At 37.6% G+C, this 25,107-nt stretch overlaps 1 protein-coding gene across 1 annotated transcript; it reads right to left on the reverse strand.

The window, feature by feature from the left end:
* Window positions 1-46: 46 nt before the first annotated feature.
* LOC132144157 (polymeric immunoglobulin receptor-like) lies at window positions 47-25,083 on the reverse strand. The gene is made up of 10 exons (XM_059554918.1): window positions 24,872-25,083; window positions 24,466-24,780; window positions 21,642-21,992; window positions 21,214-21,519; window positions 12,988-13,299; window positions 12,558-12,896; window positions 12,208-12,486; window positions 582-677; window positions 423-466; window positions 47-320 (listed from the first exon to the last, which is right to left on the reverse strand). Exons 1-10 carry the CDS (start codon window positions 24,915-24,917, stop codon window positions 60-62), a joined length of 2,349 nt encoding a protein of 782 aa, XP_059410901.1. The 5' UTR covers window positions 24,918-25,083; the 3' UTR covers window positions 47-59.
* Window positions 25,084-25,107: the final 24 nt, after the last annotated feature.

Consider the following 25,107-nt stretch of genomic DNA (forward strand, 5'->3'; position numbering starts at 1 on the left):
GACTGTTCCTTTAAGGCACAGAGAAACATTTCAGCTTCAGCAACAATCCATTGGTAATATTAATTTGGCGAGAGGTTGTGATTGACAGATGCGTAATCACAGTGAGTCTCCTCTTTACTGAATCTGACTGTAGCTTCACTGAGAGACTCTTCATGCTTCTGGAAACTGACAGCAGCGTACAGGAGCCCATCAGAGGGGATTGTGGGTAACTGAACTGTGGAGTAAAGTGGATTCTCTGAATCAGAGGGGATTGTGGGTGACCGAACTGTCGAATAGAGATTAGTTGATTCAGGATCTAAGCCTTGACTCTCTTCTTGAGCCTGCAAGAAGTAAAATCCCACAATCATGAACTCTTAATTGAAAGGTACAGTATTCATTCAAACATCTCACATGTTTAAACACAGATCAGTTCTTACACTCACAGTTTCATGATCTCCTGCCTCTCTTCTTTCTGATGAAATGATGTCTGTGTGTGATTGAGAGAAAGAAAATGGAGATGATTTTAACTGTGTAACTCTGACCAGCAGAGGGTGACAATCTCTGGTTTATTAAATGTTCAGTAGTGTGTTTCTATCTCTCACCATGTTTACTGCGGAGTTTTATTTTGAACAACACAAGCACTAAACCCACAGCCAGCAGGATCAAACCGACAGAAACCACAGCTGTCACAGGAAAGCCTGAAATCACACATTGATTTATTTTAATTATTATTACTATTATTATTAAAAGCTACATTTAAATGACATTTAAACTGCCAGAAGGTAATAGGGCAAATCGTTGTTTTAAGTCTAGTGAGTCATTGAATGGTTTAGTCAAATTATTATTATTATTTATTTTTTTTAATGGCTAAATTATTTAGTGACTAAGCAAGTGAAACTAATTCAACTCAAATTGTGAAACTTGTGTATTAAATTCAATGCACACAGACTGAAGTAGTCTTTGGTTCTTTTAATTGTGATGATTTTGGCTCACATTTAACAGAAACCCACCAATTCATTTTTCAACAAATTAAAATACTTCATAAGACCAATAAATTTTTTTTAAATAAAAAATAAAATAAAAACATTTTCAGTCAATTGTTGGCCTTCTGGGGCTCCTTTTGCTTTAATGACTGCCTCAATTCAGCGTGTCATGGAGGTGATCAGTTTATGGCACTGCTGAGGTGGTCTGGAAGCCCAGGTTTCTTTGACAGTGGCCTTCAGCTCATCTGCATTGTTTGGTCTCTTGTTTCTCATCTTCCTCTTGACAATACCCCATAGATTCTCTCTGGGGTTCAGGTCTGATGAGTTTTCTGGCCAGTCAAGCACACCAACACCATGGGCACAAACTTTTGGTGCTTTTGTCAGTGTGGGCAGGTGCCAAATCCTTCTGGAAAATGAACTAAGAATCTTCAAAAAGCTGGTCAGCAGAAGGAAGCACGAAGTGCTCCAAAATCTCTTGGTAAACGGGTGCAGTGACTTTGGTTTTCAAAAAACACAATGGACCCACACCAGCAGATGACATTGACCCCAAATCATCACAGACTGTGGAAACTTAACACTGGACTTCAAGCAACTTGGGCTATGAGCTTCTCCACCCTTCCTCCAGACTCTAGGAGCTTGGTTTTCAAATGAAATACAAAACTTGCTCTTATCTGAAGAGGACTCTGGACGACTGGGCAACAGTCCAGTTCTTTTTCTCCTTAGCCCAGGTAATATGCCTCTGATGTTGTCTGTGGTTCTGCAAATTCTTTGACACGTCTGTGTGTGGTGGCTCTTGATGTCTTGACCCCAGTCTCAGTCCATTCATTAACCGCATTTCCACTGTGGGGTCAGTGCGAGCCAGGGCTTAAAGCGGGCCGGTGGGGCTAATAGCCTTGGGCCAGTAGCATCGAGGCCAGAATAGCGCAGGGTTTCCACAGTCAGGGCCTGAAGCTCCGCTGCGCGTCACTAAAACACGCCCTTTACACGCCTCTCAGGAACAACATCATGCAACCTCATCATTTCACCAACAAAGAGAAGTTATCAGAAAACTAAGAAATAAGTCACTGGAACTAGCGTGATAAAAGCGGTTGTTTGTTTGCATGCTTTGTTAAATATTCAAATTCAAAAGCATCGATGTTTTACTACAGAATACATGATACATTGATCATAATGAATTAATTTATCAGGACTCAAAATTAATCACACAGAAATAAATTCATTTCTATTTTATTTATTTATTTTTAACACTTATGAAAATAGCCTGCTTATTCAGTCGAGTCAGTTTCTGTTTAATTGTAGCCACAGTAGCCGTCACATTTAGAATGAATGATAATGATATCTCTATTTTTATAAAAGCTCCCGAACAAAAAGATTATTATATTTTTATGATAGGCTACGTGGAGCTGAACTTTCGAGACGAGACTTATGACAGATAATATAAGTTACTAAATAACATGATTGTGATAGAGAATAAGAAGCTGACGTGTGATTTTTTCAAGCGGTCATATTTAGCATGTTTACTATGGTAATGTTAATGCCCAGCGTGCACAGTCTTTTACATCACTTAAAATATTTCTGCCTTGTATGGTGATTGTAATTCACATTGGATCGCGTTATTTCAAACACACGCTTCTGACTGAAAGTGAGTTTTGAGCTCACCTTATTTAAATAAGTCTTTAATACCGGTTTTAAAGCTGTTATCTATTGGGTGCCATTTGTAAAGCAGCTCATGCTGAAAATAACAGCAACATTTTGTCACATTTAGCTTCAAACAATGTTTAAAAAACTGGTATGAATTTTTGACGGTCACTTTTTAGCACATTTACAACAATATTTGTCAACTTACAGATATTTTAAATAGTTAAATATAAATATTAAATGTTACACCTAAATGTTAAATCTTAAATCTAAATGCTAAATCGAAATCTAAATGTTAAATCTAAATGTAAATATAAAATCTAAATGTTAAATCTAAATCTAAATGTTAAATATAAATTTAAATCTAAATGTTAAATCTAAATGTTAAATATAAATTTAAATCTAAATGTTAAATCTAAATGTTAAATATAAATTTAAATCTAAATGTTAAATCTAAATGTTAAATATAAATATAAATCTAAATGTTAAATCTAAATGTTAAATCTAAATCTAAATGTTCAATCTAAATGTTAAATATAAATCTAAATCTAAATGTTAAATCTAAATGTTAAATCTAAATCTAAATGTTGAATCTAAATGTTTCGGGTGAAACTAAATATTTAGCTAATATGCAAATTCAAAATGCCGAAAGTGCCAAAATAAAAGCTTGATGAGGTCAGTGTGTGTTTATAGCATTGTGTTAAATAAGGAATGAATAAAAATCATCTCATCCAAGGAAATTGACTCTTGGACATGGATTATCTTGATAATGACTACCTAAAATAACAAACACGTTTGGAGAAACTGTATTTGAAGAGTACGCTAGTGTATGTAGATATTAATGTTAGGGAACAATGTGAGAGATGTGTACGTTTAGTTTTATTATCTGACCCACATTCCGGAACAGAAGAGGGCGGTATTGCGCCAATAAGCTGGATGCCAACCGCCATTAAACTGGGAAGAAGACGAATATGACAGCTTGCTGTGAGTTACAATGGTGAGAAAATATTTTTTCACTAAATAATTATTTAAATTTAAGAGTACAAGTTATTTTCATACATTGGTATTGATTTTGGAGTTAATAATCTATTAAATCTAAGGTGTAAAGTCGGCAACATATACGCAAAAGGTGTAAAGACGCTATCCTCCGGTTTCACAGGCAAGACTAATTGAGCCATGGCCTGATCCAGGCTTAATCGAAACCCTGTTTGTTACTTACATAATATAGCATATTTGTGATTGTGCTGTAAAAACACGTTTTATAATGAATAACTAACAGGGGAGCTCCATTAAGTTCACGACTCAAAAGTGAATTTACATAAACCATATATACATCTTGAAGACTATTACTAAATGTCTATCATCTGACAGGATAGTCTTTGATAAGTATTGCAGGTGAGCACATTTAACAGACATGAAACAGGCATCTGAGTTCACTCATTGTTGTCAACACTGCTTTAGATGAGTGTAAGTCATTTAATCAAACAAATCTACATACAGTAACTATACACAGGTTATTTTATTTGTCCATTTGCAATATTGATAATTTTAGAAACATTTGTGTTGGATAAAAAGCGAGTTACATCATTTACTAACTCAACATGCAGATGCAGTATATCACAGATACATCACAGAGGAGACTGACTCTTGTCTGGATGTTACAGGAACAGATTATGTTTATCTGCTGTACGTAGAGTGACTGATGAAGGAATGCTGCCATCAAAAAGGATTTGTGTAAGTACACTACAAAAATAAATGAAACATTTTAATTAGTGTAAGTTCAAAGAGTTATAACAGCACTTTTCTTATTGTTGATTTCTGTGCATTTGCTGCATATCTTTTGTGGTGGAGCAGGACCTGCAAGGAAAGGGGAAAAAAGGAAATACCTGAAACAAAAAAATAAAGTAATTACTTCTTGTATTGTGTGTGTGTGTGTGTTTGTGTACACTGTAAAACCCGACAAGTAAACTTAACTCAAACGGTTTGAGTAAACAGATATCCTTAAGTTATGTTAACTCAAACCATTTGAGGAAACTGATTGCCTTAAACCGTTTAAGTTGAAAAAACTAAAAGTTATGAGTACTCTGAACTTAATTCAATTGAGTTCACTGAAAGAAGATATACATTGCAATTAAGTGATTAACTGAGTGATAATTGAGTTTAGTGATGAACACCTGCTGTTAACAAACAGAATTACTGAAGAAAAGAGAGAAAGGAAATACAGCTGACTTCAGACACAGCCTCACTCAAACCTGACAAGTTATTTTAACTCAAACCGTTTGAGGAAACCGATTGCCTTAAACCATTTAAGTTGAAAAAACTAACAGTTATGAGTACTCTGAACTTAATTCAGTTGAGTTCACTGAAAGAAGATGTACATTGCAATTAAGTGATTAACTGAGTGATAATTGTGAATCAGTGATGAACAGCTACTGTTAGAAACAGAATCACTGAAGAAAAGAGAAACACAAGAACTACTACAACTGAATTCAGACACAGCCTTAGATGAAATCAACTGAAATAAAATACATGAAATCTCTCAAGATCTGATTAAACAACCCCACAAACAGCATCACCAGCTCCACTTATTAATAACCAGACTGACTTTATTTCTCTTTTCTTCAGTGATTCTGTTTGTTAACAGCAGCTGTTCATCACTAATTCACAATTATCACTCAGTTAATCACTTAATTACTTGAATGCAAAGTTTTAAAACTTACATGGTTTAAATCAAGGCAATCTGTTTACTCAAACGGTTTGAGTTAAGTTTACTTGTCGGGTTTTACAGTGTTATGAAAATGTCTGCAGACTGGTGTGTGCACTGAGGATGGAGAAGTCCACTGCAGCATCTGGAAATGGTCCAGAGATATGGATGAGATGCTCCATCACTCCAGCTCTCACTGTCTCATCAGTGACCCCAGAGCAGCGAGAGCATCTAGAGAAAGACCACAAGACACTGAGGATTTGATTTTGGTAAAGTTTGTTCTGCTGGTTTCTGTTTATACAATGAAGGCTGACTTTCAGAAGCTTCAAAAGCATCATCAAAAAATGTGATGGAGCTTTCATCTGAAGTCATTGACAGTGCTCTTATTACAGGGGCCTACAATCCTCTGATCCACCTGGAGAAAAGAGCCATGCTCACAGACATACTGGTGGTTTTGAACCAGTTCAGTGGTTTAGCCCACTACAAAAGTAATAAATTAATGCATGTACTTGTAAACTATGTGTAAATGTTTTAAAGGTAGTGGTGCTCGTGGAGAGCAGGCACACGATTGTTTGGAGCAGACACAGCAGCAGTCAGATTGTCCTGCACGTGTTCTTCTGCTCTTGCTTCAAGGTTGTGTGGTTCAGAGAGCCGACATCATGGTCTTCCTCATCCTGTTGCTCAACGACATCCCCGTTGAGAAGAGTGAGACTGTGAAGCACAGCGCAGCAGCAGAATCAGAACAGCTGTGTTGAGATGATACAACCCGAATTCCGGAAAAGTTGGGACATTTTTTAAATTATAATAAAATGAAAACTAAAAGACTTTCAAATCACATGAGCCAATATTTTATTCACAATAGAACATAGATAACATAGCCAATGTTTAAACTGAGAAAGTTTACAATTTTATGCACAAAATGAGCTCATTTCAATTTTGATTTTTGCTAGAGGTCTCAAAATAGTTGGGAGGGGGCATGTTTACCATGGTGTAGCATCTCCTTTTCTTTTCAAAACAGTTTGAAGACGTCTGGGCATGAGGCTATGAGTTGCTGGAGTTTTGCTGTTGGAATTTGGTCCCATTCTTCCCTTATAAGTGCAGAGTACCCGGCCTTCTTGGAGTCTCTGGGAGGGGTGCTGGAAAGTGCTCCGACTGGGGACTCAGTCATTTTACTGGGGGACTTCAACGCCCACGTGGGCAATGACAGTGACACCTGGAGGGGCGCGATTGGGAGGAACGGCCCCCCTGATCTGAACCCGAGCGGTGTTCAGTTATTGGACTTCTGTGCTAGTTACAGCTTGTCCATAACGAACACCATGTTCAAGCATAAGGGTGTACATCAGTACACGTGGCACCAGGGCACCCTAGGCCGTAGGTCGATGATCGACTTTGTGGTCGTTTCATCCGACCTCCGGCCGTATGTCTTGGACACTCGGGTGAAGAGAGGGGCGGAGCTGTCAACCGATCACCACCTGGTGGTGAGTTGGATCCGATGGCGGGGGAAGAAGCTGGACAGACTCGGCAGACCCAAACGTACTGTGAGGGTCTGCTGGGAACGTTTGGCCGAGTCTCCTGTCAGAGAGATCTTCAACTCCATTGTCGAAGCGGCCGCTCGGAGCTGTGGCCGTAAGGTTTCCGGTGCCTGTCGAGGCGGCAATCCCCGAACCCGGTGGTGGACACCGGAAGTAAGGGATGCCGTCAAGCTGAAGAAGGAGTCCTATCGGGGCTGGTTGGCTTGGGGGACTCCTGAGGCAGCTGACAGGTACCGGCAGGCCAAGCGGACAACAGCCCGGGTGGTTGTGGAGGCAAAAACTCGGGCCTGGGAGGAGTTCGGTGAGGCCATGGAGAAGGACTATCGGTCAGCCTCGAAGAGATTCTGGCAAACCGTCCGGCGCCTCAGGAGAGGGAAGCAGTGCCCTACCAACACTGTTTACAGTAGAGGTGGGGAGCTGTTGACCTCAACTGGGGATGTCGTTGGACGGTGGAAGGAATACTTCGAGGATCTCCTCAATCCCGCTGTCACATCTTCCATTGAGGAAGCAGAGGCTGAGGGCTCAGATGTGGACTCGTCCATCACCCAAGCTGAAGTCCCCGAGGTAGTCAAGAAACTCCTCGGTGGCAAGGCAACGGGATCCGCCCTGAGTACCTGATGAGATCCGCCCTGAGTACCTGAAGTCTCTGGATGTTGTGGGGCTGTCTTGGCTGACACGCCTCTGCAGCATCGCGTGGCAGTCGGGGACGCTGCCTCTGGGATGGCAGACCGGGGTGGTGGTCCCTCTTTTTAAGAAGGGGGACCGGAGAGTGTGTTCCAACTACAGGGGGATCACACTTCTCAGCCTCCCTGGGAAAGTCTATGCCAGGGTACTGGAGAGGAGAATCCGGCCGATAGTAGAACCTCGGATTCAGGAGGAACAGTGTGGTTTTCGTCCAGGCCGTGGAACACTGGACCAGCTTATACCCTCTACAGGGTGCTGGAGGGCTCATGGGAGTTTGCCCAACCAGTCCACATGTGCTTTGTGGATTTGGAGAAGGCATACGACTGTGTCCCTCGCGGCGGCCTGTGGAGGGTGCTCCGGGAGTATGGGGTCCGGGGCCCTTTGCTAAGGGCTATCCGGTCCCTGTACGACCGGAGCAGGAGCTTGGTTCGTATTGCCAGCAGTAAGTCAGACTTGTTCCCGGTGCGTGTTGGACTCTGGCAGGGCTGCCCTTTGTCGCCGGTTCTGTTCATGATTTTTATGGACAGAATTTCTAGGCGCAGCCAGGGGCCGGAGGGGGTCAGGTTTGGTGACAACACGATTTCGTCTCTGCTCTTTGCGGATGATGTTGTCGTGTTGGCCTCATCAAGCCAGGACCTTCAGCATGCACTGGGACGGTTTGCAGCCGAGTGTGAAGCGGCTTGGATGAGAATCAGCACCTCCAAATCCGAGGCCATGGTCCTCACTCGGAAAAGGGTGGCTTGCCCACTTCAGGTTGGTGCAGAGTTCCTGCCTCAAGTGGAGGAGTTTAAGTATCTTGGGGTCTTGTTCACGAGTGAGGGAAGGATGGAACGGGAGATTGACAGACGGATCGGTGCAGCTTTTGCAGTAATGCGGTCGATGTACCGGTCTGTCGTGGTGAAGAAAGGTCAATCTACGTTCCTACTCTCACCTATGGTCATGAGCTTTGGGTCATGACCGAAAGGACAAGATCCCGGATACAGGCGGCCGAAATGAGCTTTCTCCGCAGGGTGGCTGGGCGATCCCTTAGAGATAGGGTGAGAAGCCCAGTCACCCGGGAGGAGCTCAGAGTAGAGCCGCTGCTCCTCCACATCGAGAGGGGCCAGCTGAGGTGGCTCGGGCATCTGTTCCGGATGGCTCCTGGACGCCTTCCCGGGAAGGTGTTCCGGGCGCGTCCCACTGGGAGGAGACCCCGGGGAAGACCTAGGACACGCTGGAGAGACTATGTCTCCCGGCTGGCCTGGGAACGCCTCGGTGTCCCCCCAGAAGAGCTGGAGGAAGTGTCTAGGGGGGGGGTTCTCTGCTTAGACTGCTGCCCCCGCGACCCGGCCCCGGATAAGCGGAAGAAGATGGATGGATGGATGGATTGACACAATCATGCCGATGAGTGATGCAGTGTCGTCTGAGAGCCCGAAGACCACGGGCATCCAATAAAGGTCTCCGGCCTTGTCCCTTACGCACAGAGATTTCTCCAGTTTCTCTGAATCTTTTGATGATGTTATGCACTGTAGATGATTAGATTTGCAAAGCCTTTGCAATTTGACGTTGAGGAACATTGTTTTTAAAGTTTTCCACAATTTTTTTACGCAGTCTTTCACAGATTGGAGAGCCTCTGCCCATCTTTACTTCTGAGAGATTCTGCTTCTCTAAGACAAAGCTTTTATAGCTAATCATGTTACAGACCTGATATCAATTAACTTAATTAATCACTAGATGTTCTCCCAGTTGAATCTTTTCAAAACTGATTGCTTTTTTAGCCATTTGTTGCCCCCGTGCCAACTTTTTTGAGACCTGTAGCAGGCATTAAATTTTAAATGAGCTAATTAAGTGGATAAAAGTGTAAAATTTCTCAGTTTAAACATTTGCTACGTTATTTATGTTCTATTGTGAATAAAATATTGGCTCATGTGATTTGAAATTCCTTTAGTTTTCATTTTATTAAAATTTAAAAAACGTCACAACTTTTCCGGAATTCGGGTTGTAGTAAGATGTGGGGTTCACCATCTGTAAATACATGATTGTTAGAACAGTAAGTTTGAATGAAGCTTTGTATCATGTGTTGTTGACTTGTACATGTATGCATTTATTGTGATGCTAACATTTATACATTCTTTTAATCATTTAAACATGTTTCTTGTCAGTAAATAAAATATAAATATTTTATCTATTCGTGTATTAATTGCTTGACTGAAAACTGATGCATTCACATCAACTGCATTAGTGTATATTCATGTATAGCTATGTCACGACAGAAAATACATTTAGCTTCTTTTACTAAAATGTAATTTTAAGGAAAAAAATGTATATAATTATTGGTTGGCATTTATCATTATTATTGCATGTAAGTGTTGGGGTGGGCAAAGGATGCAGTTCATTATGGGGTAATCTTCATTTTTGAGTAGTATTACTTACATTTTTAGAGTATAAAATCATCAGTCTTCTCCAAAGGTGAGATCTTCGAGCAGCTGTTCGACGTGTGCAGACATTGCAGAGTCGCTGAGAGAAACTGTACTGGACTGTGGAGTTAGTAATGCTGTGAAGTGGTAATACACCTGTACCTCTTTTTATTATTATTGCCAAACTTATAACATAAAAGATCAGGGTAAGACGGTTGTATTTAACAATAACAATCATAATGCCATAAAACAGTAAATAAAAATGTAACGTGGTCATCATATGAGATTCTATTCAAGAAAAAAAAATCACATAAAATAATAGAAAAAATATTATAGAGATAACGATTTGGGGTTTTCTAATTCTATAAAAAAAAAATAACATTAGTGGAATATTAAAACATTAGTGGAGTATTAAAAATATAAAAACTACAGGAGCATTGAGCAGCATAGAGTGCCCTCTCGTGGCTGTAGACGGTCATGTTTTCTCTTGGTTCATGTCAAATTAATTTTGATAAGTCGCAGGACCAGCCAAACTATGAAAAAAGTGCGACTTATAGTCCGGAAAATATGGTAGTCATTATAACGAGAATACATGTCCAAGAGTCAATTTCCTCGGATGAGATGATTTTTATTCGTTCCTTATTTAACACGATGCTATAAACACACACTGACCTCATCGAGCTTTTTTTTTTGGCACTTCCGGCATTTTGAATTTGCATATTAGCTAAATATTTAGTTTCACCCGAAACATTTAGATTCAACATTTAGATCTAGATTTAACATTTAGATGTAACATTTAGATTTAGATTTAACATTTAGATTTAACATTTAGATTTATATTTAACATTTATATTTATATTTATATTTAACATTTAGATTTATATTTAACATTTAGATTTTATATTTAGATTTAGATTTAACATTTAGATTTAACATTTAGATTTAGATTTAGATTTAACATTTAGATTTAGATTTAACATTTAGATTTAACATTTAACATTTAGGTTTAACATTTAATATTTATATTTAACTATTTAAAATATCTCTAAGTTGATAAATATTGTTGTAAATGTGCTAAAAAGTGACCGTCAAAAAATTCATACCGTTTTTGTTTACATTGTTTGAAGCTAAATGTGACAAAATGTTGCTGCTTTTTTCAGCATGAGCAGCTTTACATGCGGCGCCCGATAGTTATCTTTCTGAAATGATCCACGCTGATGCTCTCCAGACGCCGAGAAACTCCGCCTTTGTTCATAACCCCTCCTCTAGCCCCAGCTGGCCCGCTTTGGCCCAAGGTTTTCGTCGGGCCAAAAAACCCTGGCCGTTGGCCCCGAGGAAGCCCCAGCGAGGCACGATCAAGCCCCGGAAGTGAAAGTGGAAACGCGACTGGCCCTGGCACACACTAGCACGCCCGGTTTAAGCCTTACAGTGGAAACACGGCTATTGTGAAGTTCTCTAAAATTATTGAATCCAGTTTGTTTGACGATCCTCATAAGGCTGTGGTTCTCTCGGTTGGTTGTGCATCTTTTTCTTCCACACTTTTTCCTTCCACTTCCTTTTTGCTTTCACTATATACATTTTTTTTTATGTTGAATTGGTGAGTTTCTGTTAAATGTGAGCCAAAATCATCATAATTAAAATAACCAAAGACTAAAAATACTTCAGTCTGGGTGTACTGAATTTATTTAATAAACGCGTTTCACAATTTGAGTTGAATTACTGACTTTTTGCTTTAAGCTCCTGTTAATTTCTGACCCTGAGGAGGGGATCTGAGAGGCCCTTCTGTTGCAAGGCCAATTTTAAAGTTAAACAGGTGTTTGTGGTTTAAATCTGGTGTGAAAATGACTCTGTTCATCACTCATCACACGGAAGCTGCAGACTTAACACAACATTCTGCTTTAAAGGGACAGCCCACCAAGAAATGACCACAATGAGATAAGATTTCTTGGACATTTTGTGATGGTCATCATGCACTGAGCCCCATGTTGCTTAAATTCTGTATTTAAATCTGTACTCTGAGTTTATTTTCACGAAATATATTTTGACAAATGTTTGTAATCAAACAGCATTGGACCCAATTGACTTTCACTGCATTGCATTAAAAATCACACATGCACAATATCATCTTTTGTGCTCATCTGAAGAAAAAAGTAATATTTTTAAGCAATGTATTCTGCTGCTCAGTATTGTCAACTTACAAAGTAATTAGTTACAAGGTTTTAGTAAAAAATAATTAATTACATTGATTACATTTATGGTCACACTATCCCTTTAATGAAAGAGTGATTTACCTCCGGTCACGTGTAGCTGAACTTCAGTGAATATGAAGGACCCAGAGCTCTCCTCTGCACACCAGTATTTCCCAGAATCCTCTGCTCTCAGATCGCTGATCTTCACAGTAAAGGTTTCTTCAGTCAGAGAGAATCTGCTGTTATCTGATGAATCATGAACTCCGTCTCTGAAGCAGATATTGGGCTGATCTCCTCTGCAGAAAAACCTCTGTGTTTGTTTCCTGATGTGTTTACAGCTGATGGACGCTGATCCTCCGACAGACGCTTCATGAGTGATCGCTGAAGAAAACAACATTAAACATGATGAGTCTGAGAACAGAATGAGCAGAAACATTGAGATTCATCCTCACCGTCCTTCCTGATGATCATGAGCTCAATGGGAAGATTAAACACATCTTTCACTGCACACCAGTATTTCCCAGCATCCTCTGCTCTCAGCTCAGTCATGTTCACAGTGAAGAGATTGAGTTCAGTGTCGTCCTTTACTGAAATCTTTGGGTTTTTAACTTGATCTTCATCTGACCGAATGATAATTTGAGCATCTTCAGTGAAACACTTTCCTTTACACAGATACTTTACTTCTTTACTCAAACACTTTCCTTTGCGCAGACACATTTCTTTAGTGTGTTTTTCATCATAAGGGCATTTGATCTGGACTGAATCTCCTTCACGTCCGATCACTGGAGGCACTGATAGTCAAAGAGAACAGAGATGTATTAATACACTGTGAAATACATGCATCTATGACTGAACTGCATGGTTTGTGGTGTCTGTACATACTGGTTAAAATCAGTTGATGTTTATTGGTGAGAGAAACAGAAGTCAGATGCTTGTGTCTGGTTTCTGCTCCACACCAGTAAACTCCAGCATCTCTCAGTCTCACATTACTGATGCTCGCTGTAAAAACTCCTGCTGTACTGTCAGAAAACTCAAAGCGCTGCTTCTCTGATGAACTGATGTTCTGACAGATCTTCTTCTTGTTCTCTTTACAGATGTGTTTGATGGACTGCTGTTTCTCAGGGGAATTACAGCTGAGTTTCACACTTTCACCAATAACAGCAGCTGATTCACTTGATTCAGGGAAATGATCACCTATACACAAAAACAATGAAAAATATATCAATAACTTAATATTAAATAAAAAAAATCTTTCCCCTCATTTTAACTGCTAGAAAGTGTTCAGAAACAAAAACAATAGAAAAAAAATGTGTGATTTAGCTGCAGTCAGATCTAGTACAGATTTATCTTTCAGCAAATGTTTCTTTGTGAACTCTCCGTGACACTGTGCCTCGATTAGAAAACAAAACTCTACGATCATGATCTGGTGTGCCATTAAAAATAAACTAAACCACTTATTCCTCAAGGTAAATTAGATTTCTCATGTCATGACTCCTTTAACTGAAAGCGTCAATATGGAGCTAGATTTGTGTCTTTATTACATGCGAGAAAATAAAAGATCTGAGAGAAAAAAAAAGTTTGAGAGAAAAAGTTATCACACTTATAGCTAAAAAAACATTTCATGAGAGAAAAAAGAATAATTGAAAAAAAAAATTTCATACCAATAGCAAAAAAATAATATTTGAGACTAAAAAAAGTTTTGAGAGAAAGTATTTTCTCATAGAACACAAAAAATTGACAATTTTAAATTTTTACAATTATTTCTGAGAAAAAAAATCTTTCTCAAAATATTTCAAGTATATATTTTTTTGCTATTAGTCTGAAAACATTTTCTCAAAAAAAAAAAAAAATATTTCTCTCTAAACGTTTTCTTTGCTCTCGATGCAATTTCTTGCTCTCGTGTCAGGATTTTGCTTTCACTGTGAGAATTGTGTCATGGGCGGGGCCACGTTCCTATTGGCCAGTCGGGTGAGCATCATCATGGCTTGGGAGTCGAACTGAATCATTACACCATTGTTCGGTTCACCTGCACAGATGCCGCCTCTGCCTTATGTCTAGTTTAGTTGAGCACGAGTAAGATGATGACACACAGCTGGCTGAGCAATTTCACTATCACTGAAGATTAAACATTAAAAAATAGCACTCATATTCATGAATGAATGTGTATTATATTATTTGCCTGCTAATCGTGGGTTGCTAATGTAAGAGTTAGTCCTAGACCTGCAATTTACCTTGTCAGCTCTAGACCTCGGCTAGATGGTAAAAAATATTTAAAATAAGCCCCGTGTAGCTGAGTTTGCAAGATACACATGCAGTGTAGCTAAACGTGTAGTGCAACAACCATACAAAGACTATTTTTAAACAAAACTAGGTGGGACACGTTCAAACGGTATATCAATCACTGTCTAACGTTAGCTAGCTATAGGGTTGCCACCTTCCATGTATACTAACGTTAGTTGAAAGTTGTACAGGAGGTTGTATGAACAAGCAGTTAGTCTTCAGGTGCTTTGAGGCTAGCAAGTGCAAAGGTAGAAACTAGCTCACTACTCACTAAATAAGGCGTGAAACTATCAACCGTATTTTTCGGACTATAAGTCGCACCTGAGTATAAGTGGCATCAGTCCAAAAATACATCATGATGAGGAAAAAAAAATATTTAAGTCGCACTGGACTATAAGTAGCATTTATTTAGAACCAAGAACCAAGAGAAAACATTATCGTCTCCAGCCGCGAGAGGGCAATCTATGTTTTCAGTGTACACTACAGCAGCAATTAGCAGCATAGAGCGCCCTCTCACGGCTGTAGACGGTAATGTTTTCTCTTGGTTCATTTCTCTCGGTTCATGTCAAATTAATTTTGATAAATAAGTCGCACCTGACTATAAGTCGCAGGACCAGCGAAACTATGAAAAAAATATAGTCAGGAAAATATGGTAAATCAAAACATTCATTTGGCATTTTATTTAAAAATAGCATAAACCAGGTAAGTTTGCAAGTTTACCTAGCATGATGGCTGGTTAGCTTTACTAGCCATTAGCAAGCAAATAATATAATACACATTCATTCATGAATATGAGTGTTATGTTTTAATGTTTAATCTTCAGTGATACTGAACTTGCTCAGCCAGCTGTGTGTCATCATCTTACCCAAACTTTATGTTCTGTGAGAAAATTTGAGAACTTTTTCTCAAAACTTTTAGTCTCAAATATTATTATTTTTTTCTCTCATGAAATGCTTTTTAGCTATCAGTGTGATAACTTTTTCTCTCAGTATTTTTTTTCTCTCAGATCATTTATTTTCTCGCATGTAATAGACACAAATCTAGCTCCATACGTCAGCGTCAGGTTAATCAGTCCACAAGGATCTTTTCATAAAAAAAAAACACTCAAATATGCAGTACTTTACATTTTTATGTTGATTTTGTGCTGATTGTTATTTTTAAGATTATAAGGTTTCTGACTGCCAAACAAGACGCTCAGTCTAGTTTATTAAATTTATTTGATAACATAATTTATAACTGTAACTGTACAATTGAACGTAATGTAATTATAATAGGTTTGCTTTAATTAAAAGATCGGTGTTTGCATTCATGTGTGTTTTTATCAATGTTTATGTTTTGTGAAAGATCTGCAGCATAAATCATTATCTGTCTATAAGGAGCATGTATATTGTTATGAATTATTTAGCATTAATTATCAGATAAAACAAATATTAATATTAATCATGTATTAATTGTATAATTTTACAGCCTGTTTTTTTTTAATGTTTGATGCAAAGTTGTGTAAAATAATAAAATATATTGTGAAAAACGATGATGAAACAAACTGATGTATGTGCACAATTAAGAAGTGGACATTTATGAAGATAAATCACAGCTAACTCACACAAGGTAAATATTTCGTAAAAAAATAATAATAATAAATGTAATACAAACATTTTTGAGAAATAAGTCATTTGTACTAACTGGTAAGGTAAAACTACATTATGTAGTTGTGTGTACTGTACACTGTAAAAAAAAGAAGAAGAAGTAACTGGACCAAGATCCCAACTAAACCAAACACTTTCCACCACAATGGTGACTTCAAATGAATCAAGTATCAACATTTAAACCTCTGTTAATTCTCAATAAGAGCTTCTCTAAATGTCTGACAGAAATAAACATAAAAAAAAGACGTCATAAAAACATTCTGTCTCCTCTGTGGATGTCTTTTCAACGTCTGCAAAGACATAAAAAGACGTCCACTGGACGTAACTTTGCCCAGTGGATTAGGTTGATGTTAAAATACGCAATATAGTAATTTTCACGGAATAGTTCCTTTAAAAACAAACAAAAATGTTAAATACATTTGACTTCATGCCACAAGACTGCTAACATATTAAGGTATAATTAACACTGGCTTTATTTAACATGCATTATGTACCATGTGTTGAGTTCAGTGTAAAATGCATGGAGTAAAGAAGTTAATATACAAGACTCGGTATGTCCTTGTGCTTTGGACACCAACTTTCAATAAAAAAACAAGTTATTTGACCCGTGTTATGGTCTATTATTTTAATTAGACTATTTGAATCATAAAGTCGTGGCCTAGTGGTTAGAGAGTTTGACTCCTAACCCTTGTGAGTTCGAATCTTGGGCCGGCAATAACACGACTTAGGTGCCCTTGAGCAAGACACTGAACCACCAACTGCTCCCCGGGCGCCGCAGAATAAATGATGAACACTGCTCCAGGTGTGTGTTCACGGTGTGTGTGTTCACTGTGTGTGTGTGTGTGTGTGTGTGTGTGTGTGTGTGCGCACTTTGGATGGGTTAAATGTAGAGCATGAATTCTGAGTATGGGTCACCATACTTTGCTGAATGTTTTTTCACTTTAAAATTAGTGAATGCTTATAGATAATAGGCCTTGTGTTCAGTAAACAAAAATATTTTGTTCTGATATTTTTTAGGTTAACATGACTATTTATGTTGTGACAACTTGTGATATTAAGTTATTTTAAGTTGGGTGGACTTTAGTCCCCGTTTGTTAAGTTTACTCAAAAAAGCGCTTGCAATAAGTTGCCTTATTTTTTTAAGTTGACGCAACTTTTTCTTTTTTTTACAGTGTACACACCATGAATTCAACTTTATTTCGGGAACATAAGTGTATTTAATTTATTTACTGGAACCAAACGTACACAAATTTCAAATCCACTGGCTCAGTTAACATTTATAGTATAGTAATAATAGCATTGTACATCTTATTTGCATTTGAAGTGATATAATAAATCATGTAAACACATAGAAGGTAATATTTGGATTTCTCCGGTTCTCTGCACTAACGTTTAGAATAACTGAAGTATCTTTGCACACACTCGCAAGACCGGAAATCCAAGATGGCAGAGATATGCAACTAGCCCATAAGATCCCTGCATGGGACTGTTTCCTTAAACCCACAGCCACCCGCTCCCGCAGCGTTTATCTCAGAGCTTGTGAATAATGTACACAAATAGTTACGCAGACTAAATATTTATCCAGAATAAATGATTTTAAACATGATTGCATTTAAATAATATGAAATAACCAATGCTAATCCAAGGCACCAAACATGGCAAAAACAATAGGTATTTTTTAAATTAGCATTAAAAAACCTTAACCATTAAAACTAAACCGCAACTAGCGGCACCTCAGTTTTTAAACACAGGCTAGGCCTACTGCATACATGCACCAAACAATTAACTAGAAAATAACTTTACCATTAAATAAATAAACACGGAGAACTTTGAAAATATGTTAGATATAATTTTAACAAAATAAATACAAAAAAAAATTGAATGCTTTTTAAAAAAGCTTGCTTAGCAGGCTATTGCAAAAAAGAAAATAAATAATACTAAAAAAAAAAATAATATTCAGTGACAAAAAATAATGATTTCCAGATGTTTGACTTGCCCACGGGAGCCCAAACCCAATGCGGCCCTCTAGACCCAGTTTAGTAAGACAAACAACTAATTGCTTGGTTTCGGTTTTATCCTAATCAAGATCTGCCAAATCCTGCTTTAATTTCACGTTAATGTAAATCTAGCGCAGTTCTGTCATGGTTAGAATACAAAATTCTTCAATACAAGCATTTCAAATATTGCATGTCAACTGTATTTCATGCAATATTTGAAACCTTCAGCCCACGAAAAAAAAAAACGGTGTAAAAGTATCCCAATCTGTGAAAAAAAATGCATGCACCAGGACCTGCAAGAGTCAAATGATCATGGTTCGAGAGTAAGCAGAGATGGCTGAAAGATCTAGGAGTATTTGATGCTCAACAGATCCTGAGCTCTTTGATAAATATCGTCTAAAATGTGCTCATCTTTACACTGAGTGCATGTGATCACGAAATCAAATGTGAAAGTGAACAGCGAGTGCTCATACAAATGCCATTTCAATACCTCACATATTGACAGCAGCTCCCTGAGTCATGAAAATTATATTCAATATTATAATGTAATGTTCAGAAGTTCAGTGTGAGCGGGGGATAGCAGGATCACCCTCGCAGGGCTCTAGCAGAAAGCTTATAATTAGTTTTTATCAGCATGATCTAACAATGATCTGAGCCAGTATCAGTGAAAACCAGACAAACTGTCTAGGAAAGGTTTGAAAAATAGGTTTTGGTAAATTAAAAAATGTCAGAAAGTTTATTAATATTTTTATTTTTCTCAATGCAATCAGACAGTTCTTGGTGCTAGATGGATTGAGTTACAGACTCCAGATTGCACTGTAAAACCTGACAAGTAACTTAACTCAAACTGTTTGACGAAACCGATTGCCTTAAACCATTTAAGTTTTAAAACTAACAGTTATGAGTACTCTGAACTTAAATGAGTCATGACCCACAATTTGCACTTTTCCACGAGAATCAATGTATGTTATGATTGCCTAACGATTATACACTGGCCGGGAAGCCGATATTTAAAAGTGAAGCGTTTGTTTACCTCAGGGTTTATAAACCAGCGCGTTTGCACGCGCACTCAAATACGAGATTTTGATTTCAGCCCCGACTTGACGTCAAGACGGGGGGAGGATATACCAAATATGGACACCGCAGCAGGAAGCCGCGCCCTGCCGCTCTCCCCCTCTCCCCCTCATATTCATTCGACAAAGAAAGATGGAGAAACGTAGTGCACACCTGAGTTGCTCTGTGGTTGACTGCCATAAACAACATGCAAATGTGTTTTCTATACCAAAAACGGACGAAACTATCAAGGACCAGTGGATGAAATTCATTTTTAATGATGCGTTTCCTACAACCCTTTCAACCGGCGTATCGTTTGGTGTCTGCGCTAAACATTTTACACAGGATTCATTCACAAATTTTGGGCAATATCAGGCTAAGTTGGCCTCGAAGCTCCGTTTGGGAAAAGGTGCCATCCCCACCATCAGAGACTTGCCTGAAATTGAAACGGTAAGACTGTGTTTTATTGCTCTACTGTGTGTAACAAACAACAGCTAACTGCTAATGCGGCTATTGTATGTAACGTTAGCTTCGAGGTAAACACGGGGAATGGACTCTATGAATGCTAGCCACTGTAGCCACATCTTTCCACTTTGTTTTACACAACAGTAGTGACGGTACAGGAGTCCATGCTCAGTGGCTAAAACTGTTTGCTAAATGCAATTATGAAAACAATATACCACTAAACATTATTAGCCAAACTCATGCAAAACATGCAGTCTGAAAATAGCTTTCAGTTAGTGGGGCTTCTGTAAGAATTAGGGGTGTAACGATACGCGTATTCGTATCAAACCGTTCGGTACGAGGCTTTGGACCATTTTTTTCTGGCGACCACAATTTCGTTATTTCAAATGAAGGCGTATCGCGACCACAACATCATCTGGAAAACACAATGTAAGGAACAAAATTGAGCTACTCTAATAGCGTTTGTGTGGACCGTTTATCAGTTTTAACCTGTGAAACTGGACTCGCGAGCCCTGTGCGCGAGCCTGATCAAGCAACACCACACAGCGCTAAGAGATCCAGACCAGTAAAGAAAGCATTTGAATTTAAAATGCTCGTTGAATTCGCCACTGAAGTAATAACATCGCTGCGAGATCTAGTGAGAAACATGCACATTAACGGATCAAACAGCGCATACTGGTACGTGGAAACCACCAGGAAGAAACATTGTGTTAGAATGAACTGGCCGGTGTCCATACACGACAGCCATAACATCGCATCAGATCTCGCGAGACAATAATGCCTTTAGAAATAAGGGTCTGAGGAGCTCTGTGTTTATTTTTTTTCAAATTTTCTTTTTTAGAAGTGCCTGAAAGACTATAATAGAGCATTGGGTATCCAAGATCACACGAGGTGATGACTCCTTTAATTCAGTTGAGTTCAGAAAAAGAAGCTATACATTGCAATTAATTTATTAAGTGATTAACTAAGTGCTGATTGTTAATTAGTGATGAACAGCTGCTGTTAACAAACAGAATCACTGAAGAAAAGAGAAGCACAAGAACTACTACAACTGACTTCAGACACAGCCTTAGATGAAATCAACTGAAATAAAATACATGAAATCTCTCAAGATCTGATTAAACAACCCCACAAACAGCATCACCAGCTCCACTTATTAATAACCAGACTGACTTTATTTCTGTCAGACGTCTACAGAAGATCTTATTGAGAATGAACTAAGGTCAGTTGTAGTTCTTGTGTTTCTCTTTTCTTCAGTGATTCTGTTTGTTAACAGCAGCTGTTCATCACTAAAGCTCAATTATCACTCAGTTAATCACTTAATTACTTAATTGCAATGTATATCTTCTTTCAGTGAACTCAACTGAATTAAGTTCAGAGTACTCATAACTGTTCGTTTTTTTCAACTTAAATGGTTTAAGGCAATCGGTCAAATGGTTTGAGTTAACATAACTTAAGGATATCGGTTTACTCAAACGGTTTGAGTTAAGTTAACTTGTCGGGTTTTACAGTGATGTGGTAAATGTTGAGACTGTCGCTTATCTGTGACAAATTTCACATCTTCTTCGCAGGCAGCTCTGCCAGAGTCTCGCAAGCGAAACAAGAACAAGAACACTAACAATGACAATAGGTTCCAACACCGCTTGAAATAATAATAATAAAAATACCTTGATTGATCTTCAGTTTGATCTTCATGAACAGATGATCGTTAACAGTTTTCACTCCACATCTGTACGTTACTTCATCAGCTTCAGTTAAATCACTGATAAAAACCTTCAAAACTCCTGAACTGGTATCATCATACATGTGAACTCTATCATGATGGATCCACTGATTCTGTTCTTTAACAGAGATCTTCTGTGATGAATGTATTTGGATGAATTTCTGGTTTTCTTTGAATTCTTCTGGAAATTCACACGTGATGAAGACTGATTTACTGATGTAGGCCTCAACCTGGACAGAAGATATCTGACCTGCAAGACAAGATTTATTAATAACTGTATGAATAGTCAGGTGCAATTTACATTTCTTATTTAGAGTTTTATTATTATTATTATTATTATTATTATTATTATTAAAATGAATCTAAACTCACTATGAACTTTCAGCTCAATCTCTTTAATGAAGGTTATGTGAGTAATTGATGTTTCTGAAGGTGGTTTATCTTCTCCGTCTCTCTCCACTCCACATAAATAAACTCCACGCTCCTCTTCAGAAATGTTTCTGATGGTCACAGTAAAGTGATCTCTCTGATTGTCAGACAGGATGAACTTCTCTTCAGATGATTGTGATGATTGAGAGATCTTCAGCAGAAACACAGGATCTCGCTTCACTCTGTACAAGACTTTGGTGTGTGTTTCAAACTTGTGTTCATATTCACAGCTGAAAGTGATCGTTTGACCTTTATATGCAGATTGGATAACAGACGTCCCACAAGAAGAAGAGTCTGAAAATGATTTAAACAAATCATTGTGACATGCACTGAAATATTAAAATGTTATTAGTATTATTATAGATGCACTACAGGGAACTTCAATCTCTCTATCTCCATCTCTGTGTGACAGATACAGTGTCATGTTTCTTGCCGTTCATTTTTAACTCTCTCTTGTTTTTAGGTATATTTATGGTTCCTTGTGATCAGAGCAGATATGTCATTCTTCATTCAGATGTATTGACAGAAAAATTAACATCCTGCAAGACATATATCCAGAAAATCATCTGGGTCCGTGATCACAAAACATTTCATCTTACCACTAAGAGTTCTCCTAAATAGCAGTAAAGGTTTTTAGCTAAGAATTTTCTCTTAAAACCTATTCACAAGCTGCTGAGACAAACTTTTACTAAGGAATAGAGAGAAGACTTAAGCTAAGAGTTACACTCACAGAAATATTTCACCCAAAATTTAAGATTTATGTAATTTTATTACATAACAAATTCCCATTTATATTTTTTCCATAATTTTAACACAAATCTACCAAATAAACTTTATACGATTTATTTTCATTAGAATAATAAAACCTATTTATTCATGTTTAATGTATGCTTATATACTAAACCAAATTAAACAATGCATCACATTTATTGAAGATTATTTTATTTTCTTGATTTTAGGACAAACACAGTGTCTGGAAATTACATTGAAATAACACGAGTCTAAATCTAATGCATCCTGAGAGTGTTGATTTGGTCCAGAAACAGTATAAATGATGTCTAAATGAACCTTAAACGATGTTAAAATATTTCCGCTGACCACTTTTGAACTAGTTTTTAACCTTGTAAGGAGGTTCTGTGAACGTCTAAATCGGACGTACAGAAGACGTCAAAAAAAGACGTCATAAAAACTTTAATTCTGACTCCTCAGTGGATGTATTTTCAACGTCTGCAAAGACATAAAAAGACGTCCACTGGACGTAACTTTGCACAGAGGGCAAGTTCACAAATAACCTAATAGAGTTGTTTTTGTGTTTGTCTAATTCTATTTTTTATTATAAGATGGGGAAACAATTGCATAAATGTGATGCATTGTTTAATTTGGTTTAGTATATAAGCATACATTAAACATGATTCAAATAAATATTATTTAACTTTTTTAATTATCCTGATTTAGTTCTCTTAATTATTATGCAATTTATACAATAAACTTTATGTATTTTAAATAAATAAACTTTTTATTATTAATTAAGAATAATTACACTTTACATAAACTAATTACATAAACCCTGAGGATTATGCATTTAAAATAAATAGGTTTTATTATCCTAATAAAAATAAATCGTATAAAGTTTATTTGGTAGATTTGTGTTAAAATTATGAAAAAAATATAAATGGGAATTTGTTATGTAATAAAATTACATAAATCTTAAATTTTGGGTGAAATATTTCTGTGAGTGTAGGGGGCGGGGCTGAGCTCGTTGCTATGGATGATGTCAGCATACTTACTATGCACACAGTGATTGGCTGATAGTCTATGTCAGAGATTTATTCATAGAAATATTGTAGAGCACAATATTCTGTTGCCATATATATATGGCAATTTTAATAATTATGAATGTGTTAGGGAAAAACTTAGAGTGTACTGCATAAACGTTTTAATTTATTGCTACACTAGTGCTTTCTGTTTTGGGTTTAAGAGATGAAGTCTGCGACACTGACTCATCTCTACAGCACCTGTATGCATGTTTCCTAGAGATTACATAATTTGAGAATATTTGTTTTCTGTTTGAAGTGGTTCATTTAAAAGTTTCACTCTCTATAGATATATTTGTCATGTCTGTAAAAAACAAGCATCCAGTTTTGAAGTGATGCGCTCAAGTTCACAGAGTCTGAGACGGCTGAAAGTGCACATGTTCGCTTTAATTATTTTACAAAAGAGCTAAATTTAATCACTATTCTGAGTGCACACAAATAAACCTAGAGGCTTTACAGATACAAAAGATGCATTACTCTTATCTGTATGACCAAAAATGAGGAAGTGTTTTAAGATCAAATGAGCCCAAGTGCATCTCTGTTCAGCTTCACACTCCACACAAACATGCACACTTTTTTTGTAGGATAACATTAGATTGAACTGCCATGTAAACCCAGCTAGAATTTTTTTGTTCTAAAAATTTTCTAAGAACATTACCATGGATTGTTCTCACAATGTTTTTAGCAGGTATGTTTAAAAAAAAAAAAAAAAAAAAAGTAATGTAACTGAACACTTAAGTCTGTAGGAATGACATGAATGATGTAAAGCTGACCTTCTCCCAATATAATCTGACTCAAAAGTTCAAATTATGAATCATTATTGTAAGATTACTGTTGTGACTCATGACTTGTGTACTTGCACAGTCACAGTAAAACAGTCTTCTGTAGTGCACCTTTAAATAGTCCTATAGTAAAAATAATTACTGTAGAAAGTTAAAAAGTTTCATACGTACTGTTGTTCACCTTTAACTCAACATCACGACTCCATTCATGGTTGTTTCCACATGTGTATTTCCCAGCATCCTCTCTGCTGAGCTTCCTGATGAACACGGAGAAGAATCCTCTGTTTTCATCGTCATACAGAGCGAATCTCTCATTATTAACCCAGCGGTGCCGAGTCTCAGTACTGATTCCTGTCGTACAGTCTCTGTTTCTGCAGAAATACTTTCCTTTAAACTGATCAGAAGACTCTCTCTGGTTTGTCTTCATGCACTTGAACATCACACTCCCTCCAGAGCAGCCGATCACTTTAAAACACAGAACCTGACCTGACACACACAAGATCATTTGCTCTGGGTTATTATATAATCAACCTGGGCAATATCATATAAAATATTATTTAACCAGTAAAGAACTGACCTGAGATCAGACAGAGAGTGATGAAGATGATGATGAAGGCCCTCATTCCTGATTGACTTCAGTCTCACAGATATTGAGAGAAAAACCAGATCAGATCACAATCCAGAGAGAGCAAGAGCTGATGAAATGTGGACCTTAATGTAAATTGTGATTACAAGCACAAACACCCATCAGTCTCTCTCACATATCTGCTTCCTTATTCTCTGAGGTTTCCACCCACATGCACTGCTGACAGA

The sequence above is a fragment of the Carassius carassius genome, chromosome 7 (assembly GCF_963082965.1).
Source record: "Carassius carassius chromosome 7, fCarCar2.1, whole genome shotgun sequence".
NCBI classification, from domain to species: domain Eukaryota; kingdom Metazoa; phylum Chordata; class Actinopteri; order Cypriniformes; family Cyprinidae; genus Carassius; species Carassius carassius.

What these genes read in the sequence shown, in the direction of transcription:
- LOC132144157 (XM_059554918.1), bottom strand. Translation starts at nt 24,917, where the DNA reads ATGAGGGCCTTCATCATCATCTTCATCACTCTCTGTCTGATCTCAG. An exon ending in ACATCAACTGATTTTAACCA is followed by an intron (nt 12,897 to 12,987) that starts GTATGTACAGAC and finishes TTTGACTATCAG; the next exon opens with TGCCTCCAGTGATCGGACGT. An exon ending in AAAACTCCGCAGTAAACATG is followed by an intron (nt 467 to 581) that starts GTGAGAGATAGA and finishes AATCACACACAG; the next exon opens with ACATCATTTCATCAGAAAGA.